This window comes from Pocillopora verrucosa, chromosome 6 (assembly GCF_036669915.1).
Source record: "Pocillopora verrucosa isolate sample1 chromosome 6, ASM3666991v2, whole genome shotgun sequence".
NCBI lineage: Eukaryota > Metazoa > Cnidaria > Anthozoa > Scleractinia > Pocilloporidae > Pocillopora > Pocillopora verrucosa.
Genome location: NC_089317.1, coordinates 249,335 through 270,941, shown reverse-complemented (window position 1 = coordinate 270,941; position 21,607 = coordinate 249,335). Strand labels below are relative to the sequence as shown.

General features: G+C 38.2%; 2 protein-coding genes across 2 annotated transcripts; both read left to right on the top strand.

Moving 5' to 3' along the window:
- The first annotated feature begins 22 nt into the window (after window positions 1-22).
- On the top strand, window positions 23-9,275 carry LOC131788295 (EF-hand domain-containing family member C2). Its single transcript, XM_059105381.2, has 20 exons — window positions 23-162; window positions 266-353; window positions 504-604; window positions 1,514-1,584; window positions 1,859-1,938; window positions 2,037-2,158; window positions 2,601-2,702; window positions 2,844-2,959; window positions 3,076-3,211; window positions 3,328-3,432; window positions 3,908-4,046; window positions 4,236-4,401; window positions 5,087-5,161; window positions 5,937-6,078; window positions 6,516-6,751; window positions 7,138-7,219; window positions 7,836-7,951; window positions 8,194-8,360; window positions 8,588-8,637; window positions 8,931-9,275. Exons 1-20 carry the CDS (start codon window positions 121-123, stop codon window positions 9,006-9,008), a joined length of 2,214 nt encoding a protein of 737 aa, XP_058961364.2. The 5' UTR covers window positions 23-120; the 3' UTR covers window positions 9,009-9,275.
- A 5,325-nt stretch (window positions 9,276-14,600) lies between these two features.
- Window positions 14,601-20,114, top strand: LOC131788294 (zinc finger protein 239-like). Its single transcript, XM_066168272.1, has 5 exons — window positions 14,601-14,726; window positions 15,141-15,300; window positions 18,856-18,937; window positions 19,435-19,573; window positions 19,875-20,114. Exons 1-5 carry the CDS (start codon window positions 14,601-14,603, stop codon window positions 20,112-20,114), a joined length of 747 nt encoding a protein of 248 aa, XP_066024369.1.
- The last annotated feature ends 1,493 nt before the right edge of the window (window positions 20,115-21,607 follow it).

The following is a 21,607-nucleotide window of genomic DNA, read 5'->3' as shown; positions in this document are numbered from 1 at the left end:
TTGCTATGGTAAACCCACAAATCTTAGCGACGGACCGTATATTAGCAACACGGCAGACATCTTGAATTCAAACAAGCTCTACGATAAAAGCAGGTTGGAGTTTGCTGTGATTAAACTACTATGGCTCTACCTTTCCTGCCAGGCCAAGTTTTTGATCGAAAGGTGAGCATTCAAATTATACAATGCCGTATATTTCTTGATATTTTACGACTGAGTTAAAACTTAAATCTAGTAAAATTTACTTGACTCAAATCTCTCTTACCAGATTGGGAAAAGCAAGTTTCACAAGTCACAATTATTTGATTACCGGAATGATGTATCATCCTTTGTAGGTGAAGATAAAAGTGGAATTGGTAAGTTTTAAAAATACGTTTACTTCCTTGAAGTTTACATCTCTTCTATTTCAGATCAAAACGTTGAGAGGTAACTGTAACTGTTCTAACCCAAACACATAGTTGAAGACTTGACACATTTACTTAGCTGTTTTGTTTCCATTTTATCAGGAGGAGATCCTTTACCAGGACAAAAGTTAAAACCGAGACACAGTGGTTATCCAAAGGGTATTGGTGGAGAGGCACCCGCCTGGGTTGCATTTGACAGACAGGTAAGAAATTCGTCAGTCATTTTGGCTAAATTCAGAAATTTTTACCGCAAATGCTTCTGCGGTTTAATCGTGAAGAAAATGTACCCTGACGTTCAAAAAATGGTTTGTGGAAGAACTTGGAAGACAGATGTCGATCTTTAGCAGTTTAAGAGAAACCAGGGGTATTTTTTTGTTCATAAAAACTGTGGTTTGCATGAATGTTGAGAAGCAAAACGGAGTCAACCCTACAGTTTTTGTTTGTTTAAGAGAAACCAGGGGTATTTTTTTGTTCATGAAAACTGTGGTTTGCATGAATGTTGAGAAGCAAAACGGAGTCAACCCTACAGTTTTGTTTTAATTAAAACAAGTGAGATATCTACTTACTGGGTTTAAGTAAAATATACAACAATCTGGGGATACAACACAATTTGCATTCATTTCTAGCAAAAGAGTATGATGTATAGTACCTTAACCTTTCAACTCCCAGTACTGATTGAAATGGTACTTCTCCCTATAATTTTGATACATTATCCTGCTAAAGGTCATGAGAGCAGAAAATTTTATCAGCTGGAGGTTGTTATCTTGACTAATCAACAGATTCTTCTCACTAATTTACAAGGAATATATAGCAGCTAGAGGGGAGAATTTGATTTAAATCTTGGGAGAAAATGTATGAAAAGTATGGGAGCACTGAAAAGTATTTGATCTACACTCCAGAATGAAAACATGCTTGTGGGTCTTTCTTGATAGATTAAGTGATATATGTATGCAGCGAGTGTTGTTTTTCAAACAGATACAATAGAGGCCAACTGTAATAAAAAATTGGAAATGTAAAACACTCCACTGACTGCTATGAACCAGAGACCAATAAGAAACAAGGTTACCTATGAAGATGGTGTTTGATGTCTAATTACTTGTTGTGAAATACAGGTTTTGTGCTTTGATGCTTATTTCCAAGAAGCAGTACATGAGAAAAGAGAGGAGCAATACAGGATTAGAAGGTATCAAACTATATTTTAGTCTTGTTTCATTCCTTATTTGCCTTACCAGTTAGAATAAATAAAAACATCTGGCAGTCTTATCTTGGTTTTGGTTGCAAAGCAAAGGCAATGTAGTGTCACTTTCTGTAAAGCTTTAAATTTGTCATGCACCATCATTGCTAACATCATATTTTTTTGCATAATGAATTGTATGATTAAAATCTTGATAAGATTTAAACTGTGTTATCTTAGATATTTCATTGACCTCTCAAATATTGTATCTTTTTCTTGGTAGATGCAAAATTTACTTTTATTTGGAGGATGACAGTATCCAGGTGATTGAGCCAAAAGTTGAAAACAGTGGGATTCCACAAGGTATGTTATTTTTTTTTTTGACTGGAATGTGAGAAATGAGTTGTGATTACTGTTAAAAAGAATGTTAACTTGATTTTTGTCATTTTTATTCTTAAAAGGAACATTGATTCGTCGTCATCGCATTCCACTACCTCCACCTAATGATGAAGAGTTTTATACTGTGGAGAACTTTAATGTTGGTCAGGAAATCACACTTTACTCCCGCACATTTAAGATCACTGTGAGTATATCAAGATATCACTGAAATACCACTTAGCATTGTGATTAAAACAAGTCATTTTCTTTATGAACTGGTTGTAATTTCCCCTCTCTTGTTTCAACCCTTCATCTCCCATGGGTCGCAAGTACAAAATCAAGCTGACAAGTGATGAGGGTAAAGAAAAATATCATTTAAGGGATTATTAGTTGATCCAATACAAAGTTTTCAAACTAACATCATCAGATTTGTGTGGCAGACAATAAGGATTGTCAGAGGGTTCAAATGGAAATTTTGGGTGTCTGTCCATCTTCATAATCGTAGCTATGATTGAGATGGAAAAAAGCCAGACAAAGTATATCTTTGCAGTCTTAGATGTACACTGACCTCAGTACAGATGTTGAAACAATTTTCACTTTTGATATACTAAAATTGAGTTTGCTATATGTGTTATTATTGTTTTCAGGGATGTGATGATTTTACTCATAATTTTCTCCGTAAACTTGGAGTCAGGATACGCAACCCAGAAAACATTCCAACAGATCCATATACAGACCACCGCAAAAAGGTTTGTTTTTAGTCTGACTTAAACTGGGGTATGCCATATAAACATGCTCTCATACAAAATACCTTATCTTTGATTCTCCACTGTAATAGGCTTGTTGTATCAAAATAAACCTAATCTTTGGTGTTACTGTATATTTTCCAGCTGGTGGAGAGCATGCAGCCATTACGTCCTTATGAGAAAGAGGACACTCTCAAGCAGTTTCTTCAGTTTGATCGCAATGTGTTGCGATTCTTCTGTGTTTGGGATGACAGTGACAGGTTAGTTTTCCCTAAGATTCTCTGTGCATTGGGGTTGTGCTTATGGCATAGATAGTGATATTGTTATGTTGGAAACATTTAGCAAGTATCTAATTTTTTTCCTCACTTTATTCTAGTATGTTTGGTGATGCACGTGAGATGGAGATGCATTATTTCCTTGCTGATGACACTGTAGAGATCTGTGAGCGTATTCCAAACAACAGCGGTAGAGATGCAGTGCCCATGTTCCTCAGAAGACAAAGGCTACCAAAGGTATTTGTCAAGAATTAGTCTAGAGTACTACATATATTATAGTTAACACTTATAGGTATGCTTGCATTGCATAGTTGTCTGACTTTTGTAATTGAATGGTTATTGTTTCTTTCCAGGAGCCTACATCATTGCGGCAACCAGGGGAGATTACAGGCAGAACAGTGCTGAATGTTTTTGGTCCCATGGGACATGGCGGGAGATGGATTTTGGACAGCCTTAAGGTTAGTTTACTTGAAACAAGTCAGACAATTGATAATACAAAGTGCATGACTCAGAAAAAAAATTGTCTTGTCTTCTACTACCCTCCCAAGTCCTTTCCTTGTTGATCCCTTGTGAGGGGAGATGGCCTTGCCTAAGAACAGTCGGTTACTTCATCTAATGCAATGTAGCCCTTTATTTACAGAAGAGATTAACATGTTACTTCTCCATGATATCTATGCATTATCCAGGTAATGAGAATACTCAAAGTTGTCAAGTAGAAGCTGCTCTCTTGATGAAATACCAAAACCTTGTAACTAAATTAAAAGGAAATGTTTAGCAGCTAGAGAGGGAAATCAGCAAACAGATCTTGTTAAAGGTTAACAGACAACCTTGAAGAGTTTTTCTCTCAGAATAATTACCAGGTACCTTAAGGCTCATTTCTTTCAAGTATAGAGTAGTGCCTGATGAATGATGTACCTGTTTTTAATTTTTCAGACTGGTGCAGTGTATACAGATTACTATCAGGACAATGATCTCACCATAGGCAGTGTTATTAATGTGTGGGGCCGGAAATTCCGTATCTGTGACTGTGATGAGTTCACCAAAGAGTATTACAAGTCAAAATATGGACTACGTAAGATATCATGAGTTTTGTATTTTATTTTTTGGCATTTTATTTTAATTAGTGTAATACAGGAAGCTTTTCTTTTTGGAGTGGAAGCAGGAAATTTATATTTCTTGTTGTCGTTTTAAGTGATCTTTTACTTCTTAGTGCAAAAGGAACAGAACATTGGTTAATTTTCTCATGTTTTTTTGTCTGCAGAGGAATTTGAAAGTATCAACTTTAAAGCCGACCCAGAGCCCCTGGCACCCCGAGAGATCCCCCCATATAACGGATTTGGTTCTGAGGAAGACTCGTTGGCTACTTGTCTCAGTCTCAGACCCAAGCCCACTCGGAGAGATTTCAAGAAGTTCATGGAAAAAGACAGGTAAGCGAAAAGTGTTGTAGTGATTAAGTTGTTGTATGTAAAACAAAGGTATCAAACGTCTGAGAACAATGAAGCAGCCCCAAAAACTAGCCAAAATGTTGTAAGAACAGCAACAGCAAAAAAAAAAGCTTACGAAAGCCATTGGAAAGTTTGACTATTTTGTTGAAGTTCTGAGCAGAACAGTAAATCAACAGAATATCCGTGATAAAATTATTTTAGCGCTCGAAAAGGCTCAAGTTTTCCTTTTGTGTATTTTTGTGTCCTATTACAGGTTTCATAGAACGTTTCAATATATTTTGTGTTTTTGTCAATTGTGTGTGACACCGTGCTTGATACTTACGTGATCGCCTTGCGCGGGGAATTGGCGCGCAGCCGACCATACTTAATCCATTTGCTCATGCCCAACACATAGACTTCTTTCATCTCTGAAATTAGTTTTGTACGCGGTGAGAAAGCGATCTGGCCACATTTCAAGCCAGCTTTCGTCTCTCATAGATACAAGTGAATTCAAGCTGTGAATCTGAACACGAAATATTCAACCTACTTTGAACGGCTTGACTCTGTGAGTTGGTAGCGGCGATTCTATGGAAGAAAGTGTTTATTCTCAACAATGAAATTACAATATTGACATCTATAACGCTTAATTTTTATATATTTAACACGCATTGTCTGTTTTTTTTTTCAGACATGGTTTGGAAAGTAATGTTCTTCGATTTGTTGCGCGTCTGGACACGACGCGTCCCATTGACATGGACAGAAGGTGAGTTTAACAACTCCAATACAGTGCTTTGAAGAGAATACAGTTATGGATAGGATAACGCTTGGGTTACTTTTTAAATGTTTCCCAAGAACATTGCCAGGTTTGAGTACTTAGACGAGGCTTTTTTGAGTAATGTCATTCAAAGCTGGTTCTAAACTTTTATTGCGGCACATTTGGTACAGATAATCCTATTTGTTTCATTACTCGTCTTGAATTAACCAAGGGAGGAGAATAAGGTCATACTGTACATTTTGGTTATTAGAAGGGGCGATTTTGAAGGGAGGCGCCCATTCAGGATTTACGGTACTAGGGACCTTAAGCAGTTATGACGGCATGCCGATGGAATTATTTATTTAAGTATGAATCCATATTTTTAGCGAGAGTTGCGCGAATAGCAACATGCGTTTACTATCTCTAACGGGACCACGCTTCAACTTCAGATTAACGTTTGTGAGCAGCGTTGAGTTTAATAGGAAACTTCAATAATTTGCCATTTGGGGTTTAATTCCTCAGACTACGCGAATGTCGGTGATTTGACGTTGTTGTTTTGCAAAGAGAGAGGCTAAGAAATGTACAAAGCTTCAAAACGCACGTGCTGAGCCATTGATGTGCTCATTAACTCTTTTGTTTTGCCACGTTCTCGTTGCTGTTGCTATCGTGCTTGCTTAAGGTCCCAACTCTCCCTGTAGAACGGTGGTGAGATTGAAGTGACGGTAATGAAGAAGTACGAGAATTTTACATCCTTAGTATTAAGATTGCTTGTCATTCCTTTTAGGTTCATCATCTCTTACTTTCTGTCTGATGACACAATTCTTGTGTTTGAGCCACCCCAGAGGAACTCTGGGATACTCGGCGGCAAGTTCCTGGAGCGAGGACGAATTAAGAAACCGGATGGTGTCAATTATTTTATCGCTCAAGTTAGTGATCTGTCCTACTTAGATTGTTTTGTGAATGCACACTGTTAGCAAATCCTAATATCGTCACCTACACCAGCATGTCCCTTAAATAGCCAAATTTTGCACTGTTTGCGCTGTTTGCGCTGTTTTCTGATTAACAACCAGCATCGGAAATTGTTCGGATCCATCACGAAGATTGTTCGAAAACCTTTCGGAATATTCAAGAGTGTTCGTTTTGTATGCTTATTGGCCTCTAAGCCTCAAAAACTCTCGAGAGTTCCAACGGAGATTTTGTTGGATACGGCACATGTCCAGCGTAACGAGGGAAGGCTCTGACTTTGAAGGAAATGTAAGTTGAAAGATGAAGCGAATACAGCTTTTCATTGCATGTTTATACGGTATTCGAATAGTTTCATGTCCCATTTAACGATAGCATTTGTATTTTCTTTTCATTGCAGGATTTATACATCGGTGCTGATGTGGCGTTCCACAACTTCCAGTTTATTCTGATTGACGCGGATGAATATGCCGTGAATTACATGGAAAAACACTCCGCAGACTTTCCCCAGGCCAACATTCAATTTATTCTTCCAAAACTGAAGCGAATTCTGGAACAAAAATACGAAGAAATTAAAGCCGACTTCCAGCAACACGATCCTGGTAACGAGGGAAGAATCCCTGGCGATATTTTCAGGTGAGTTGCAAAGCGTGTAATCTGGTATTACTTAACACAAATGTATACCCTCCCCCCCCCCTCTTTCCTCCTCTTCCCCCCCCCTCCCCATTCGGGTGCCATGCCAGACCCCACCTGTCCCGGAATTCGTACTCTCTTCCCTTACCCAAAAAGCTGTCATATGCGTAAGATCCGAACCCCCCTCCCCCCCCCCCCTCCCCCCCGCCAAGAATTTATGTTGGGAATTGTCAATATTCAATGTCCTTATTTTGTTGGAGGTGAATCCATGTTGAGGAGGGATTTGAATTTGAGACGACAAAGAAGGATGGCTCAATCAGAACGTAGATATTCTGGGTTTATTTTGGGGAAGTTGAAGAAACTCTTAAAAGTTCCTCTTTTCTTTACAGGGGAATCTTACAGAAGTTCGGGCAAAATCTCTTGACTGTCCACGAGCAATTAACTGTGTCCAGATACTTTGGTGCCTTGACGGTGAGTTTGGAGCTCTCTATTTCGTCAGATAAGAACTATACTTGTATTGATCAAACGTGAGGCTTACATGGCTTTGTTAGCTTGGACTGAAATAAAGCAGTGGTTCATTACAGTGATTTAAACATGAATGGGGCTTATATCCAGTATTAGGATTTTAAAGAAAACCACGCCAGCATTTTTTAGCACGGAAACCTCGACAGCAATTTAGGGCCCTTTCTCTTTGAACTGTACACGAACTCCCACTTGTTATGCCGACGTAAAGATGTCGTACCGCTAGAAACGATAAACGCATTTATCTCGTAGCAAAATTGTTAGGAGGAAAGACAGTTCGGTTTTTTTTTTCGACGACGTTTTCCAGTGGTTGCCGTAGTGACACCTTAAAATCCCAATCATATCCTCGGTGACCACAGCTTAGCTATATTGGTAAAAAGAAAGCCTGAAAAAAAATTTGGGTGTGCAACAATAGAGGCCTATCCCATACGCAAGGTTAATCTTGTCTCTCCCACTCGCTGAAGTACGAGAACGGCTTATTTGATTTTTTTTCCTGTTAGTTTTCTGTCACTGATTTCATGGTGTTTGTGTAACAAGTGTTTGACACATTTTCTTTGTGCTTCAGGAGAAAGAAGATGATTTGCAAATATTGGTAGTGGCAGTTCAAGAACAGCTTAGAAAAGCTAACTTTGAAGATTTCTCCAACATGATGGATTCATGTAGACACGAGGATGTCCTTGGGTGAGGATACGAACCAAGATGTTTTGTTTATTGCTGTTCTATCAAATTCGTACTCGTATGCTACTGCAATTTATGAAAACCGTAACCGTTGTAAATGAAATCTTTCCTTCTGAGATGGAAATGATCATTAGATTCAAAACCTAAAATAAGCTTTTGTATTTATCGGTGAAGGGTGTGTTATCCATTGGTTTTATTTTGAAATTTTTGTTTAGATCAATCTAATTCCATTGTTGTTTTTTCAGAACTGGATTCCTTCCCATTCAAGAACTCCACAACGCATGCAAAAGGTTTAACGTGCCCGCCAAGTCGGATTTACTCCAAGCCATTTTGGAAAGAGTTGAACGAAACGACAAGAACGAAGGGAACTATGAACACTTCCTAAAACTACTTAACTGGAGGGACTCTCCAGGTGGGAAAATAGCTTTGCTTCCTCGGGAAGGGTTGGGGCGAGAGTCACGTGGTAATAAAAGAGGGTGAAAATAGGAAATATTATAGCTGATCATGGAGGACTGAATTGGACTGCAAATTCTTTGCCAGTGACTTCTTGTTAGCGTTTTCCAAGATTTGTAGCAATTAAAACTCATTCCTAAAACTGTTCATTGTCTTAGTAAACCTCTTTTTTTTTCATTTCTACAGTCACAACCCAGAAGTTTGTCCCAGCCGCAGCTCCAGATCCCAAGTCAATGGTAAGATAGTAACATTTTAAGATATTAGGACGTGTGTGAGAGGAGGGGAAATGTTAGAAGAAAACGGAACATGTTATATGCTGGTTTCTAGTACTGTTTGTTTCATGACTGAAAAGTTGTTTTTTAAAAATACATTTGAAAATGTTCGCTCTTCTTGTGTATTGGAAGCTTAATGATGTATTGACTGAGGAAGCAACCATCTGAAAGGAGTTATATAAACGTACAGCAGGAGAATGATTCTGTGTGGTTTTTTTTAATGGTATTAATATCTGCTTTTTACTTTAATTGTTTAGCAGCGGGTTGGTCCGCAGGAATTTGTATGTTTAGTCAGCTACAAGGATCTTTTACAAAATCTTCTTGAGGTGGACTAAGCTTGCATCACAGAGGATATTATTCTGCCTTTACAAGGAATTCGTCACCCTATTAGTTGGAAAGATTGTATAACCCTAAAAAAATTGTCATGCAGGACACTATAGTTTGCTGGATTGCAATAAACTGTTATTTTTTCACCGAAGAGTGGAAGAAAACCCGAATGGAGATGTTCCTTTATTTTAATTGTACATAAACTGGTTGTATTGTTATGATGGAGTTCTGAGCTTTGTAAGTATTCAAATGGTAATAAAAGTTATCATAACAGGCATCGTGGTACAACCCTGTGCATAAGGAAGTTTATTTGCTGTACATGTGACGGAAACATCCGAACTAAAATTAAATGCAAACAGTTACATAAATTGTCGTTATCTTCAAACCCAACACAACCAATGCATTAGAACTCAAAGTGTGCGTGCAAGAAAAAATGAGAAATCTTTTACTACTGTTCGTGTCCGAAATACGTATAATGCATTACATGCTTTCCGTTCAACTGCTTGTAAACAAGAATATTGCATTTTATTGTTAACATTGTCACAAATAACCCCCACTAACTTTTCTGTGACCAACTTGCACCAGAAACATATGCTTAAACATGGCCATATGCTTCTGCCCATACATATTGGTACGCTTACATGTAGTTCCTCCTCTACTGGTAACTTTTCCTTCAAAAGTGTGACGCAACAATGAAAAAGAGAGAAATGCAATATGGGTAGGGTTGAAGAAGAGCCAAGTTTCATTTGTGGGGAGGGGTGGGGGAAAGCAAAATTTGATTTGAAATGCGCGAGAATGAGAAGAACACTAATCTTCTCAGAGTTTGTCAGCGACTTCGGGAAAGAAAACTAGTAGAACAGTTTAGCGACGTTCTCACTCGTAAGATAACGTGCAAAATAGAATTCATAGCAGTTGCTTGTTAATATGAGTCATCATATGGCTTTTCTGCGCGGAGGATTGGGTAAAACGTTTTCCGCAGTACTTGCATTCAAATGGCTTTTCACCTGTGTGGATCCTTTCATGAGAAGAAAGGTTCCCGGATTGAGCGAATTGTTTCGAGCAGAACCGGCATTGGAAAGGTTTCTCGCCAGTATGAATCCGCATATGAACCTGAAAATAGGAAAAACATTAATTTACGGCACCGAGTATATTCTGTCATGAACAAATCCGTTGGCAAGTGTGTGAGAGGTTCCTTGATTTTCTAAGTAGTTGAACCAAGCAGAAACAATCGTCCAGTACCAAGCGCGGGAAAATGTGTAAGTTCTAAAATAAACATTTACCTTTAAAGTGCCTGATCTGGAAAAAGTTTTTGAGCAGAGAGTGCACTGGAACCGAACGAGCACCTTTCCAGCCATCTTTGATGTGTTGGCGACAGCTTGATTCTGAGAAAGGTAACCAAGCCTTACCATGCTCGGAAAAGGAGTAGACTTGGGATTCGTCACGGCCCGAGCGGAGGCTTGGGGAGAGTCTGGTTTCTCCCTCTTCACCCGAACTGAGGAAGTGCCCGAATCAGCAGTTGCAATAGGGACGTCAAAGACTACCTTGTCTTTATCCGCTGGATTGTGTTTACTTGTATGGTTTGCTTGTTTAAAGGCAATTCTGAGGAAAGTGAAATTGTTATGACAACGCGATGCTTAAACTGACTAATGGCATTAAGTTATATTTACTAAAATTAAATTGGGGTATAAAGGAACTGCTTTAAGAGCAAATGAGAAGAGAAAACTCACCGTTCTGTTTTAGGTTTAAAGAAGTGTCCATTGTAGCAATAAAAAGGCAAATTTCCCGTGACACTGCCCTCTGTTGTGTTGTAAGGTTGTATTATCATCAACTCCGGTGGCAAGTGTCCATACAAGAATCGTGTGGTGTCACACGGGTAGAAGATTGGACGATTCACTTTGGATTCCAAATATGGACAATCCATGCTAGGGGCTGAACACAAAACGAGACGCATAGGTTAGTAAAGGGAAGAGGCCTCGGTTCTATCTTAACACCAGCATATGAAAATGTATTATTTACACCAAAATGAAGCATTACGCTCCTTATTCGTGTCGAGTAAAATTTTCTTCGTTTTCGGCATCGTGGTTTGCAAAACAATTTTGATTTTATGTGATTTCTCTTTATGTTTTTGTTCTAGATCATTTCAACAGATCTCCATGTGATCAGCATTCCACACACACACGTTCAGATTACAAAGTCCCCTTGAGGCTTTTACGCCGCGATGACGATGAAGATGTTGAGTTTTGACCAAGTGATGGTTATACAATTTAGAGGCAGGCCATTCATGTCAGTGACGAAAGGTCATAGATTCGATTCTAGCTTCTCAGCTGGGGGAACACCGAATTTTTATTTTCCGAGTACGTGCTTGTGACTTTAACTAAAATGTTAATTTTCCATTTTTAAAACGGGCAAAAAAAAATCTTGGATTATTAAGGCATTTCTTTACATACCTTGTCTCTTTGTTGGTGGTCGAAATCCAACCTTGCGATTCATCTCTACAAATTAAAAGAAGAGCGTTGTTTTTTTCAACTGTGCGAGCTGAATGGAACGTCAGAATTAATATCTTACAGAGCGAACTTCCTTATTCCCTAGAAAACAGCAAGAATGGGAAATACAGGCTGATTTAAAAAGCCAATGAGAGGAAAGCGGCATAGTTTGATGAGGTTTGAAAGTTCTTTTTATTGAATTGCTACTAGCCTGAAAGACTTTTGCCGAAAAAAAACAGCTTTAAGACGATCACGCACAATTCTGTATAATGTATTAAGGGGAGTGATGTGTGTTGTTGCTATGGTAATTCTAAAACAACAGAGGGCAGTCAGCTGGTTTGTTATTTGTCTCTCTGGTAACAATGACGTTACTAGTAAATAATTAGGGCCGCCCAGTTGACCTTGGTACCATTTTGATGTCATCTCTCTAAATATTGCTATTATTATCATATTTTATCATCATTATTATTATTTCCAAAGTTGTTATCATATGAAGTATCAGTTTTACTCGTATCATTATCATTAACGGGGTCTAGGGATTTCTTAATCTGTCGTTGTGAAGTGTGCTTGGTTCTTGCTTTCTATATTTCGATTCAATCATTGATGATGACCTGACTGTTTTCGCTCGCTCGCACAGAAAGTCAGTTTCTTAAAATAAAAAAGGTGCGACTTCTGCACTTCAACACAAACTCAACTGTAAACTACTGACACTCCAGAAGACGAGCGCCATTGACACCCAACGCTACTATCGACTAAGGTGCTCAGTACCACAGCCACCGGCAACCTACAAATTAAAGTTCCTATTCACGAAATTAAAATTACAAACGAGCCGAATAGAACGACCTAACTTTAACAACGGATCGAAAAGGACCAATCCCGAGCGAGAGTCTTACAACCGATAATATTACGGCAAAACTGACTAATCAGTTTGTACGAACCGAAATTAGAACATTCGGTTGACGACAACCATTCACTTGATGATGACTTCCGCTCAGGTTGTTGAAACGTCAGTCACCACTACCAACACCAGTCCTTCTCAGGACTACACTCATCGGACGATCAGATTACACCATCACATGTTAACCTCAGGTACCACGTGAAGAAAACCATGCACTGAAAAAAAAATAAATAAAAGAACCTTACTTTACCATAGGTATTTTATTTTTACCATACATAAATCTTCACACCTTAGCTGTATTTATATCTCAAACACTTGGTGCTTTCTAGATTTTATTATTTTAGCCGATTGCAATGAGACCAGCTATGAAATGTCATGGTAACTAAACCATACCGTATGAATCGCAATTGAATAGTTTCCGCGTTGCTATAGCGATAGCATAACAAGACTAAACGTTACGCACTTTTCCATTTCCATGGCTACTGTTTATAAATTCCTTGAGATGTATTTTACCCTTTAGTTGAGTATAAATATTCGCTTAGCTTTAATTCCTCCCGAAGAGGGCTGGCTGAGACTAGTATGTGAGACCATTTTTTTTACCTGACGATTTCTGAAGAAATGGACGTGAGAGAATCGACGGAAGAGGTAATCTTCAGTGCCTTAGGTCTTATGTTTTGTCGGTTAAAATCTTGAATATTTTCCAGCATATTCCTAAAAGAAAACTAAATCTAGAAGAAATATATTTTTTTATTTATTTTCTAATTGTGTAAAGGATTCAAATCAATTTGTGGAAGCAACCGTCGAGGACATATCGAACACGTGCAGTACACTTTCTGGGAGGAGTTACTTGGTTGATCCCCTAACCACTGCTGCTATTGATTCCTGTCAGAATTTTTGGTCGACAAATTCAACTACTTCGCAGAAGCCTCTAAATACGACACGCCGGCATTTCAGTAAAAATGACAGGTAGGACACTGAGATGTGATAATCATTAGAGACCATGATCAAAGCTTGAACACACCTACGAGAACGTAGTGAAACAACAAATCTTATGAGCAACAGAACGCCCCTGCACGTGCATCTTAAGATTTTATACATTTTAGTGCTAATAATATACATAGAAAATTACTCAGTACTGATTGGTTAAGATAAAAGCAGTTTTCAGGTAATTCAATGCAGAAGAGGGTTAATTCAGTGCAAAGAAGTAACAAATCAGACATTTTGATTGGTCAATCAAAGAAACTCACTGATAGCCAATCAAATGCGAGCTTGGATGTGGCAACATTTGGATACGCAGAACGCACGGTTTGAATAAATTATTTTTGCACTTGATGCGCACTCTTTGCTTCTGCATAATTATAATAAGCTATCTCGTATTTTTTCATGTATACTATTAATACGTAATCACATTATTTCCTCGTGCAATATGGAATAAATAAGCACTTGAAAATTTTTCAAAGACCACAAATTGCACTCGCCTTGCGGGCTTGTGCAATGTTGTTGGTCTTTGAAAAAAATTGCTTGTGCTTATTTATTCCAAATTGCACTCGAAATCGTGTGATTACCTATACAAACAAAAACATGGGAATAGTGCAATGATGAGTCCGCTCACATTCCTACCCGCTCTGGTCCAGGTTCTGGACCTGATGTCACGTGTAAGTTAAGATGGTTCTCGTTGCTCCTCCGGTTTTCCGCCCCCCACAAAAACTAACATTCGAAATTAAAGTTCGACCTGGAAAGAGAGGACAAGAGAAGCTGCTTCGTGGAATGCCCACTGCAAAATTTTCTTCCCGTTCCCAAATTATGTGTAGTGAAACTGAGACGGAAAAATATTCTCGTTCTACATGAAACTAAATTTTAAACCTGTCTTCACTTGTTATGGCTAGGCAAAGAGTAGCCTCGTTTGGGAAGTTGACGCGTCAAACCTTTCGCAGAATTCATAACGTGAATGTCGATTACAGTTTGAACGAGTCATTCCTGAACCCCGCCTTCGTAAATGATCAAATTCCCTTTTGATCTCTGGCATCTTAAAGACAGTATCCTCATTATGTTGTATTAACAGATATGCTCAACATCAATATCATCATGGCAGACTTGAAGAGATAAATGACTGTAATGACCCCTCGTCGTGCAGTCGGCGACCGAAACGGGAAAGTGTAATAAGATTTCCAAATAAGGATCCGATGATTTCACACGAGACAGCTATTGTCTGTTCAGTGATGACGCAGCAACATAAAGAAAAAGATACGTACATGCCTAAAGATTTTGAATCAAAGAAGACACAAAAACAACGAATGCAGTGTCCTGTGTGTTTGAAAACATACGCCAGGCCAGGAACGCTAAAGGTAACATTCCTAACCTTTAATTTTCGTGAATGATCAAGAGAGAATTTCTCCGTACAATATCGGTATAATATCAAGCAGACAGGTGATGAGAAAATACATCAAATATCGATTTTTAGATTGTTAGGTGATCCAATACCCAATTCTGTAAACTCACATCATAAGAATTGTATGACAGACAGTAAGGAGAATTACTAAGGTCATCTTGGGAGTAAAGGGTTAAATTTGTAATAATCATGGATTGCTGAAGTGAGTTCGATCTTAAGAATGGATATTTTAAAATTTTATCAAATGGTTTCAATTTATCTACTTTCATCTCATGGCGTCCATGATAAAGCTATAATAAAGCCTTAGAAGTGTTCAGAAAAAATTTGATTTTATTTCTGTCATCAAGTGTCGAATGTGTTTATTGTTTAGATTCACTTACGGGTTCACAACGGTGAAAAGCCATATAAATGCCCACAATGCTCCAAGGCCTTCACTCAATCCGGGAACCTTGCAGTACACATGCGCATTCACACCGGAGAAAAGCCTTTCGCCTGCAGTGAGTGTGGTCGGCGGTTTACTCAAAAGTCAAGTAGAAACAATCATATGAAACTTCATGAGAGGAGTCGTGCAATAAAGATGAGTTTGTCTGTGATAGATATGGCTCGGACGAAAACATTTATACATAAAGCAGGGGAGTAAGTCGGTTTTAAATCCTAAGGAGCAAAATGTGTTGATTAATCAGAAGAGGAGAGGTTAAGCTAATGTTGCTTCAGATCACACATAAGATACTTCTGTAGCTTGGCTCCTCTTTAAAAGACGCTTTGTAAAACAGCACAATAAAATACATGGGAAACACTCTCCTTTGTATCAATCACAACAAGATCATCTGATATGTAGACTCTCGTCGGCTTAGATTAGACGATGTACTGTAAGATTAGACAGAATCATCATTAATTTTATCATATTTGTAAAAATTTGCACCAATTACGTGTCGGGTATTTAAAGGTACGATCGAAATTTTTTTTTTAATATCTTTGCCTCTGATTCGTAGGACATACAAATATATACGTACACGTTACGGTACTAATGACAGATGTTAAGATCGATATGATTATAATTTAAGGGTACAACAATTTGTTTTATAACAATTGCACATATAGGTCATAATTTCCAGCAATAAACTGTTAGCAAGCCTCGCATTTTTTATTTCCCTTATCATCGGAAAGGTCAGCGGGAGCGTTATAGTTAAAATGTAGCACTGGTTGGTGTATTATTTAAGAAGATATGAAACTTAGAATGACAACTTTTAGGACAAGATGGTTGATTGATAACCATTGTAGTAATATCCATTGATATTAAAATGATAAAGACATGGAAGTATGAAAACGGTGTAAAAGATGGTTACTCTGTTTACAACACATACATGTCACAAATTTTATCTTCCACACGTCCTAACTGGCTGTTTTTATACTAGAGGACCCAATATCCTTATTGAAGGATAATGTATCTCTCGCGCTCTGCGTCTAGTGTGAAGACAGGACGATGGACAAGTTTAACTAGAAGAGACCAGCACACGGGGAGGGTAAAATTTAAGATGACGCCTCGTTGAAAACTGCAAAACAGACTGGCAGTTCTCCTGTTTAAGAAAAGCTGAAGAGGAGTTATCAAAGCGTGCATGCAAAAAAAGAGGGAGGAAATGGTAAAGAAACGTTTTCTTAGAGAGATGAACTTCGAAAGCGAAGCCTCAGAACCCGCTCTTATGTCAACAATCGTTTTCCTCGTCTGCCAGGGGGAAGGCAAAGTACTTGAGGTTTGTTTCTGTTCAGAGCCGATTTCTCAGTCCAAGTTACTTTTACATCTGCCATGTAGTTTTCTTTGGCGTACAGCCGCTGGCCATTTTATAACACGGTCTCATTTTTAACGTACCTCGTCTGTTGCTCGTCTTGAGACACAGCGGCGTCACATGTCCTGACGTATTATCTTTCTTGAGGTGCATTTAATATGCAGTACGAAGGATAATTTGTCTCGATGCGTTATATGTCTTGTGCCCGTCATAATACAAATGACGCATAACCAGATGTTTGCCTAAGTTCAGTCAGACAGATGATGTGTCTTCGGCATGAATACGTCCATTTGCGTTTTTAGACGCATGACACTTTTTAAGAGTGACTTACTATAAAGGACTGCTCGAATAGAGCGGAAATTAGCGGTCAACCCTTTCTTCTAATCAAATTAAGGACGTACAATTTATGCTCTTGTTATTCAAGAAAAAAAGGGGTGAAATCGTGCGGCTCTCTCTCAAATTTACAGAATAAAAATATGAAGTATTTTCCCACTAACGCAAGAACGTGAAAAAGCAAAGGTACGATAGAAACTTAGAACGAATCGTTGAACAATGGGGAAAATATTTTAAAAGCAACAAGGAATGTGAAGTCTGAATCGAGAAAACAATTATGAAAAACGCTCTGAGACACAGCAAGCTGTGAAAGCGTTCAACAAAATCTCCAATCTTTGATCAACGGATGTGAATATCAAAAATAAATCGTAAGTGTTTTTCAGCCATTTTGGTAAGAATTTATATGATTTTTCAGTGCAAATAGCAACAAGTCATGGATGCCGCAGTACTGCTGGTTGATTTGCCTTCGTTACTACTTGTTATTTTTTGAGTCGTTTGCGTTATCTTGACGTTATTATCTTTATTTTGATTTTTGTTTTTATTTTTTATTGAGTCCCTTGCGTCTTACCTCACTGTCGGTGTTACTTTGTAGTCTGGGCAAGCTTTTTTTCACGTGCGACGAATGCCGTTTCCTGATTGGCCATGATGTTGGGGCTGAGTAAGATTCCTTATTCACATGTTTGTTCACGTTTTCAGAAAATTGAATCAACCAATGAAAAAGCTTGTCATAAAAATGTTATATCATCTGTTGGAATCACGAGGCAGGGTCACTGCGTCAGCCAATGAGATCTCAGCCTTATTGCAAAATGTGTCTTATTCTGACCTCAGTTCTTCGCTGTTCTGCACGCAATGATTCTCACCGTGTAAACTACCTCTAGGTTGTTTGTTCATTTCAGTATCATTCCCGCTCCTGATTACCACAAGATATGGAGGAATATCAAGGTATTGCAGCGTTTGATATGTATTTCTGTTTAAGGCATAATGCATCCAACTCGTTTTTTAAGTTTAAATCAAACCTTATTTACGAGATAAATATTGAAAAAACGTTATTCGGCTCTCTCTTTTCTTCCACAGTTTGGTAAATTCCTTCGGTCATGCACGAAACAAAATCAGATCGCTGTTGTTGAGTGTGGAAATAAAATAACTGTAAAGAAGGATTTTTATCTTGAATCAGCTAAGATCGTTAGCTTGTTTGGTAGCGCACCTATGGTTTGTTAGTGTGGACCGTCTTTTATCCAAATTCAAAAAGCCCTCAGCCAACAATTTGATTTGAAAAAGAATGCCAAGTAGCGAAATAAATGCGAAAGCATTGACATAAATTTGATTAGAAGTTCGATCGTCGCGGTAATCCGGTGTCCGCGCCAATGGTCTAGAAGGCTTTTGCCCTCCAAAAAAGAAAAAACATGAAGCGGAGCATTCGCATAGCGTGTTCATCAGTATTTAAAATCAGTGTCACATTTAGATAACCTTACTTCTTTTTTATCGGGAATCCAAAGGTCTGAGGTTCGATTCCTCATGGGGACACAGAATTTTAACTTTGTCCCACGCTCGTGACAAGACGAAAAACATCTTTCTCTATTTCTTTACCGAGCTCAAAACTTGCCATCTCTCTTATTCTTCTCTTCTATCATTTGGCAGTTAATGATTGCAAAATCCTGTATCTCTACTGCCCAAGCATCTTGCATCTCGACTGTCCCAGCAGACTGTTTCGTAATCTCTAGTTCTTTTACGTTTTAGTGAACTCCATGTGCTACTGAGTATCACCTGGGAATCCGTTAGATTCCTAAGGGTTTCACCCTTTCCATTGCACCGTTCATGCGTTCTTTGGCTTTTTACTTTTAACCCGAGCAGTGTTTTGATATCTTGAAATTACTGAGGGCCACCAAAAACGACTAGGGAGGGCACGTTATGTAATGCAAAGATGGAGATGGTAAATTTATCGTTTGTTATATTTGATTCATATTTTAGGGAGTGAATCGTCCTACATCAAAACCACGTCACTGGATCAAATTCCATTCCACGCTTTTTATTACGTGCCTATGGCACACAGGTGAGTCAAGTCTTATGTTGGGTTTTCACGCGATGAATTCAAAATTTGACAAATATTTTTCAGCTTAAAAATGGCTTGCAGTATGGAAGTAACAGGGAAAGCATATCACATTTAAAGCGATTTTCCTAGATTTTCCCAAAATAAAGGGATTTAAAACCATATCCAGTTTCATATCTAAATTTTTGCGAATTTCCTCTGGTCGTATTTAATCGGATCCTTCGTCATATTGATAAACGTTACAGAAGATAGCCAAGTTTTAGTAAACTTGGGAACATGGGACTGAAGGCATTTTGAGTCGCATGGAAGTAATTATGAAGCTGCTTTCAAGACATTCATTGAAACTTACCCGGCGAGCCCCATATTAAGTGCACACCAAGCGGAAAGTGGATGATGCCAGTGAGAGCTGCGTAGTGTTTTTTTAAATTTCCTTGAATAAAATTACCCAAGGAAAATAAAACGTGGTCATGCTAACTTTTTAGTTTAATTTTGTTTTTCAGTCCTTGTAAGTTTGTTCACGTGGCTCATGAAACATCTACCAACTCTGACCTAACTGACCAGGTCGTCAGTTCCCCCCCGGAGAAAGGAAATCTCGCTCCTAGACCCTCCGTTATCCAATTCGTTGATGAAAACCAAAAGGTGGATACTCGGCCAAAGTGTCCTGTTTGCAACCACAAATTTTCCAGGCTCGGATCCTTACGGGTGAATTGTTTATTTGATTTTAGACTAACTTCAAACTTTGATTTAATTACCATCATTATCATTATTTGTTGTAACATTATCGTTTTCACTCGCCTTTTTAATTCCTCATCTTCGTTTCCGTCTATCCTCTCTTTTTCACTCTCATTTTCATAAGTAGTTGTTCTTTTACCATTTTCCATTTCGATCACAATCTGTTACTCTCACTGACGACCTTGACCGAATTAATTTTTTCTGTCAGGTTCACATGCGAATTCACTCAGGTGAAAAGCCCTATCGGTGTCAGTTTTGCCCCAAGGCCTTCGCTCAATCAGGAAACCTCTCCGCGCATGTGCGGATTCACACAGGAGACAAACCTTACAAGTGCAGTTACTGTGATAAACGTTTTACCCAGTCGTCCGCTCAAAAAAATCACGTGATGATGCACTTAAGGAGAATGGTAAGCTACCGTCAGGCTGGTGTCAACTACATGCTGAATTGAGATAAAGGCATTTGAATAACTTATGATAAGGTCGTTCACCATTTGCCGAAATTCTCATATACATTATGGGCGTAGCATTGGGGTAACCTGGGATGCCTGTGCAACAAAGTGGGTTTAATGGGAAAACGGTGTATGGAGGTTCCGTCTGAGATTTTTACGTTTTCTTTTTCCTCAAGTGATGACTGAGCGTTTTCTTTTCGTCCTAGAAAAATGACATGGAGACACGTAAACAACGGAGGCAAATGCCAAATTATCGGTGGATTCCCTATGTCTCTGAAAACATTTTTTCCAATTTGTAATATTTTGAATATAGAAAGTTCCCATGAAAACATGTTTCTTATCAGAATGATTGGAGTGATTTCATTTGACTGCTTCTATCAGAATCACCATCTGGTTTGCTTGTTAATTCAGATTGGTAAGTTTATTAGTTTTGAAAAAAAGTAGTCCTGATTTTCAATAAAGCAGAAGCCTGTAGAATTCTGATATTTGTTGCTTTTGAGGTCATTTTGCAGATGTTGTTTTTAAAACTCTGAGATGCATGAATGTGTGGAAATCATAATGCGTTTGAAAATTAGATTCAGGTTGTGGTGTGTCTGTTCAGTAAATGATCACAGATGACGCCAAGATTTGGTAAGAACAGAAAAGTGACGCATAAGGCGCACTTTGTTATTTATGACGATAGAGAAAAATGCTGTCAATGGTGACGTCATCTATTTATCTGTTTACCAACACCTCGTAAGTAAGAACCAATCAGAATTGGCATATCATTTAGTGTAAGATCTAAACTCTTTCTAGTTATTTTTCGTGTAATTTGTATTCATTTATTTGGTTCTTTATATTTTTTCATACCTCCTCGTTAGTGTTTTTTGTTAGCGTTTTTCTTCGTAGGTTGCACCTTTCCGGTCGTTTCTCATACCGCACGTTATTTCGCAGTCCTCTTATATTTAGAGCCAGTTTCTTTTCCGAATAATCACTTTTCGAGTCAGTTTACCTCAAGCGTTGATATTCTCTTAGTTTACCTATAGTCGCGCTTGACGCTGTTCTCTATTTTAGAGGGCAATTTTGCATTTATACTGGGTGTTATCAATGTACGTATTTTTTTTACGTTTCGCTTCGTTTGTATTCATTTGCTGTTTACAGTTTGTGTATCTTAAATAGTAAACTTAATTCTTAATTTTTTATAGTTTGAACCTACCGCTACAGATCAGTATTAAGTAATAATAAAGAGATCAGAATAAGAAATGGAGATATTCTCTACGTAACAGGTGTTATAATAACATATAGACCGACAAAGCAGTCTAAAGTGAGATAATTTTATCTTTTAGATAATTGTAAATAAACGAGTTTAGAAACTTAGTATAACTCGTGGTTGTTCCAAGTTACCAAAAGGCTCATTAACGAGCTCCTATTCTTTTAATACTCATGGGCTTCAATCCCTATGAAAAGGAAGAGTTTTGGGTCAAATTAAAACGCGTAATAAAAAGCATGTATTG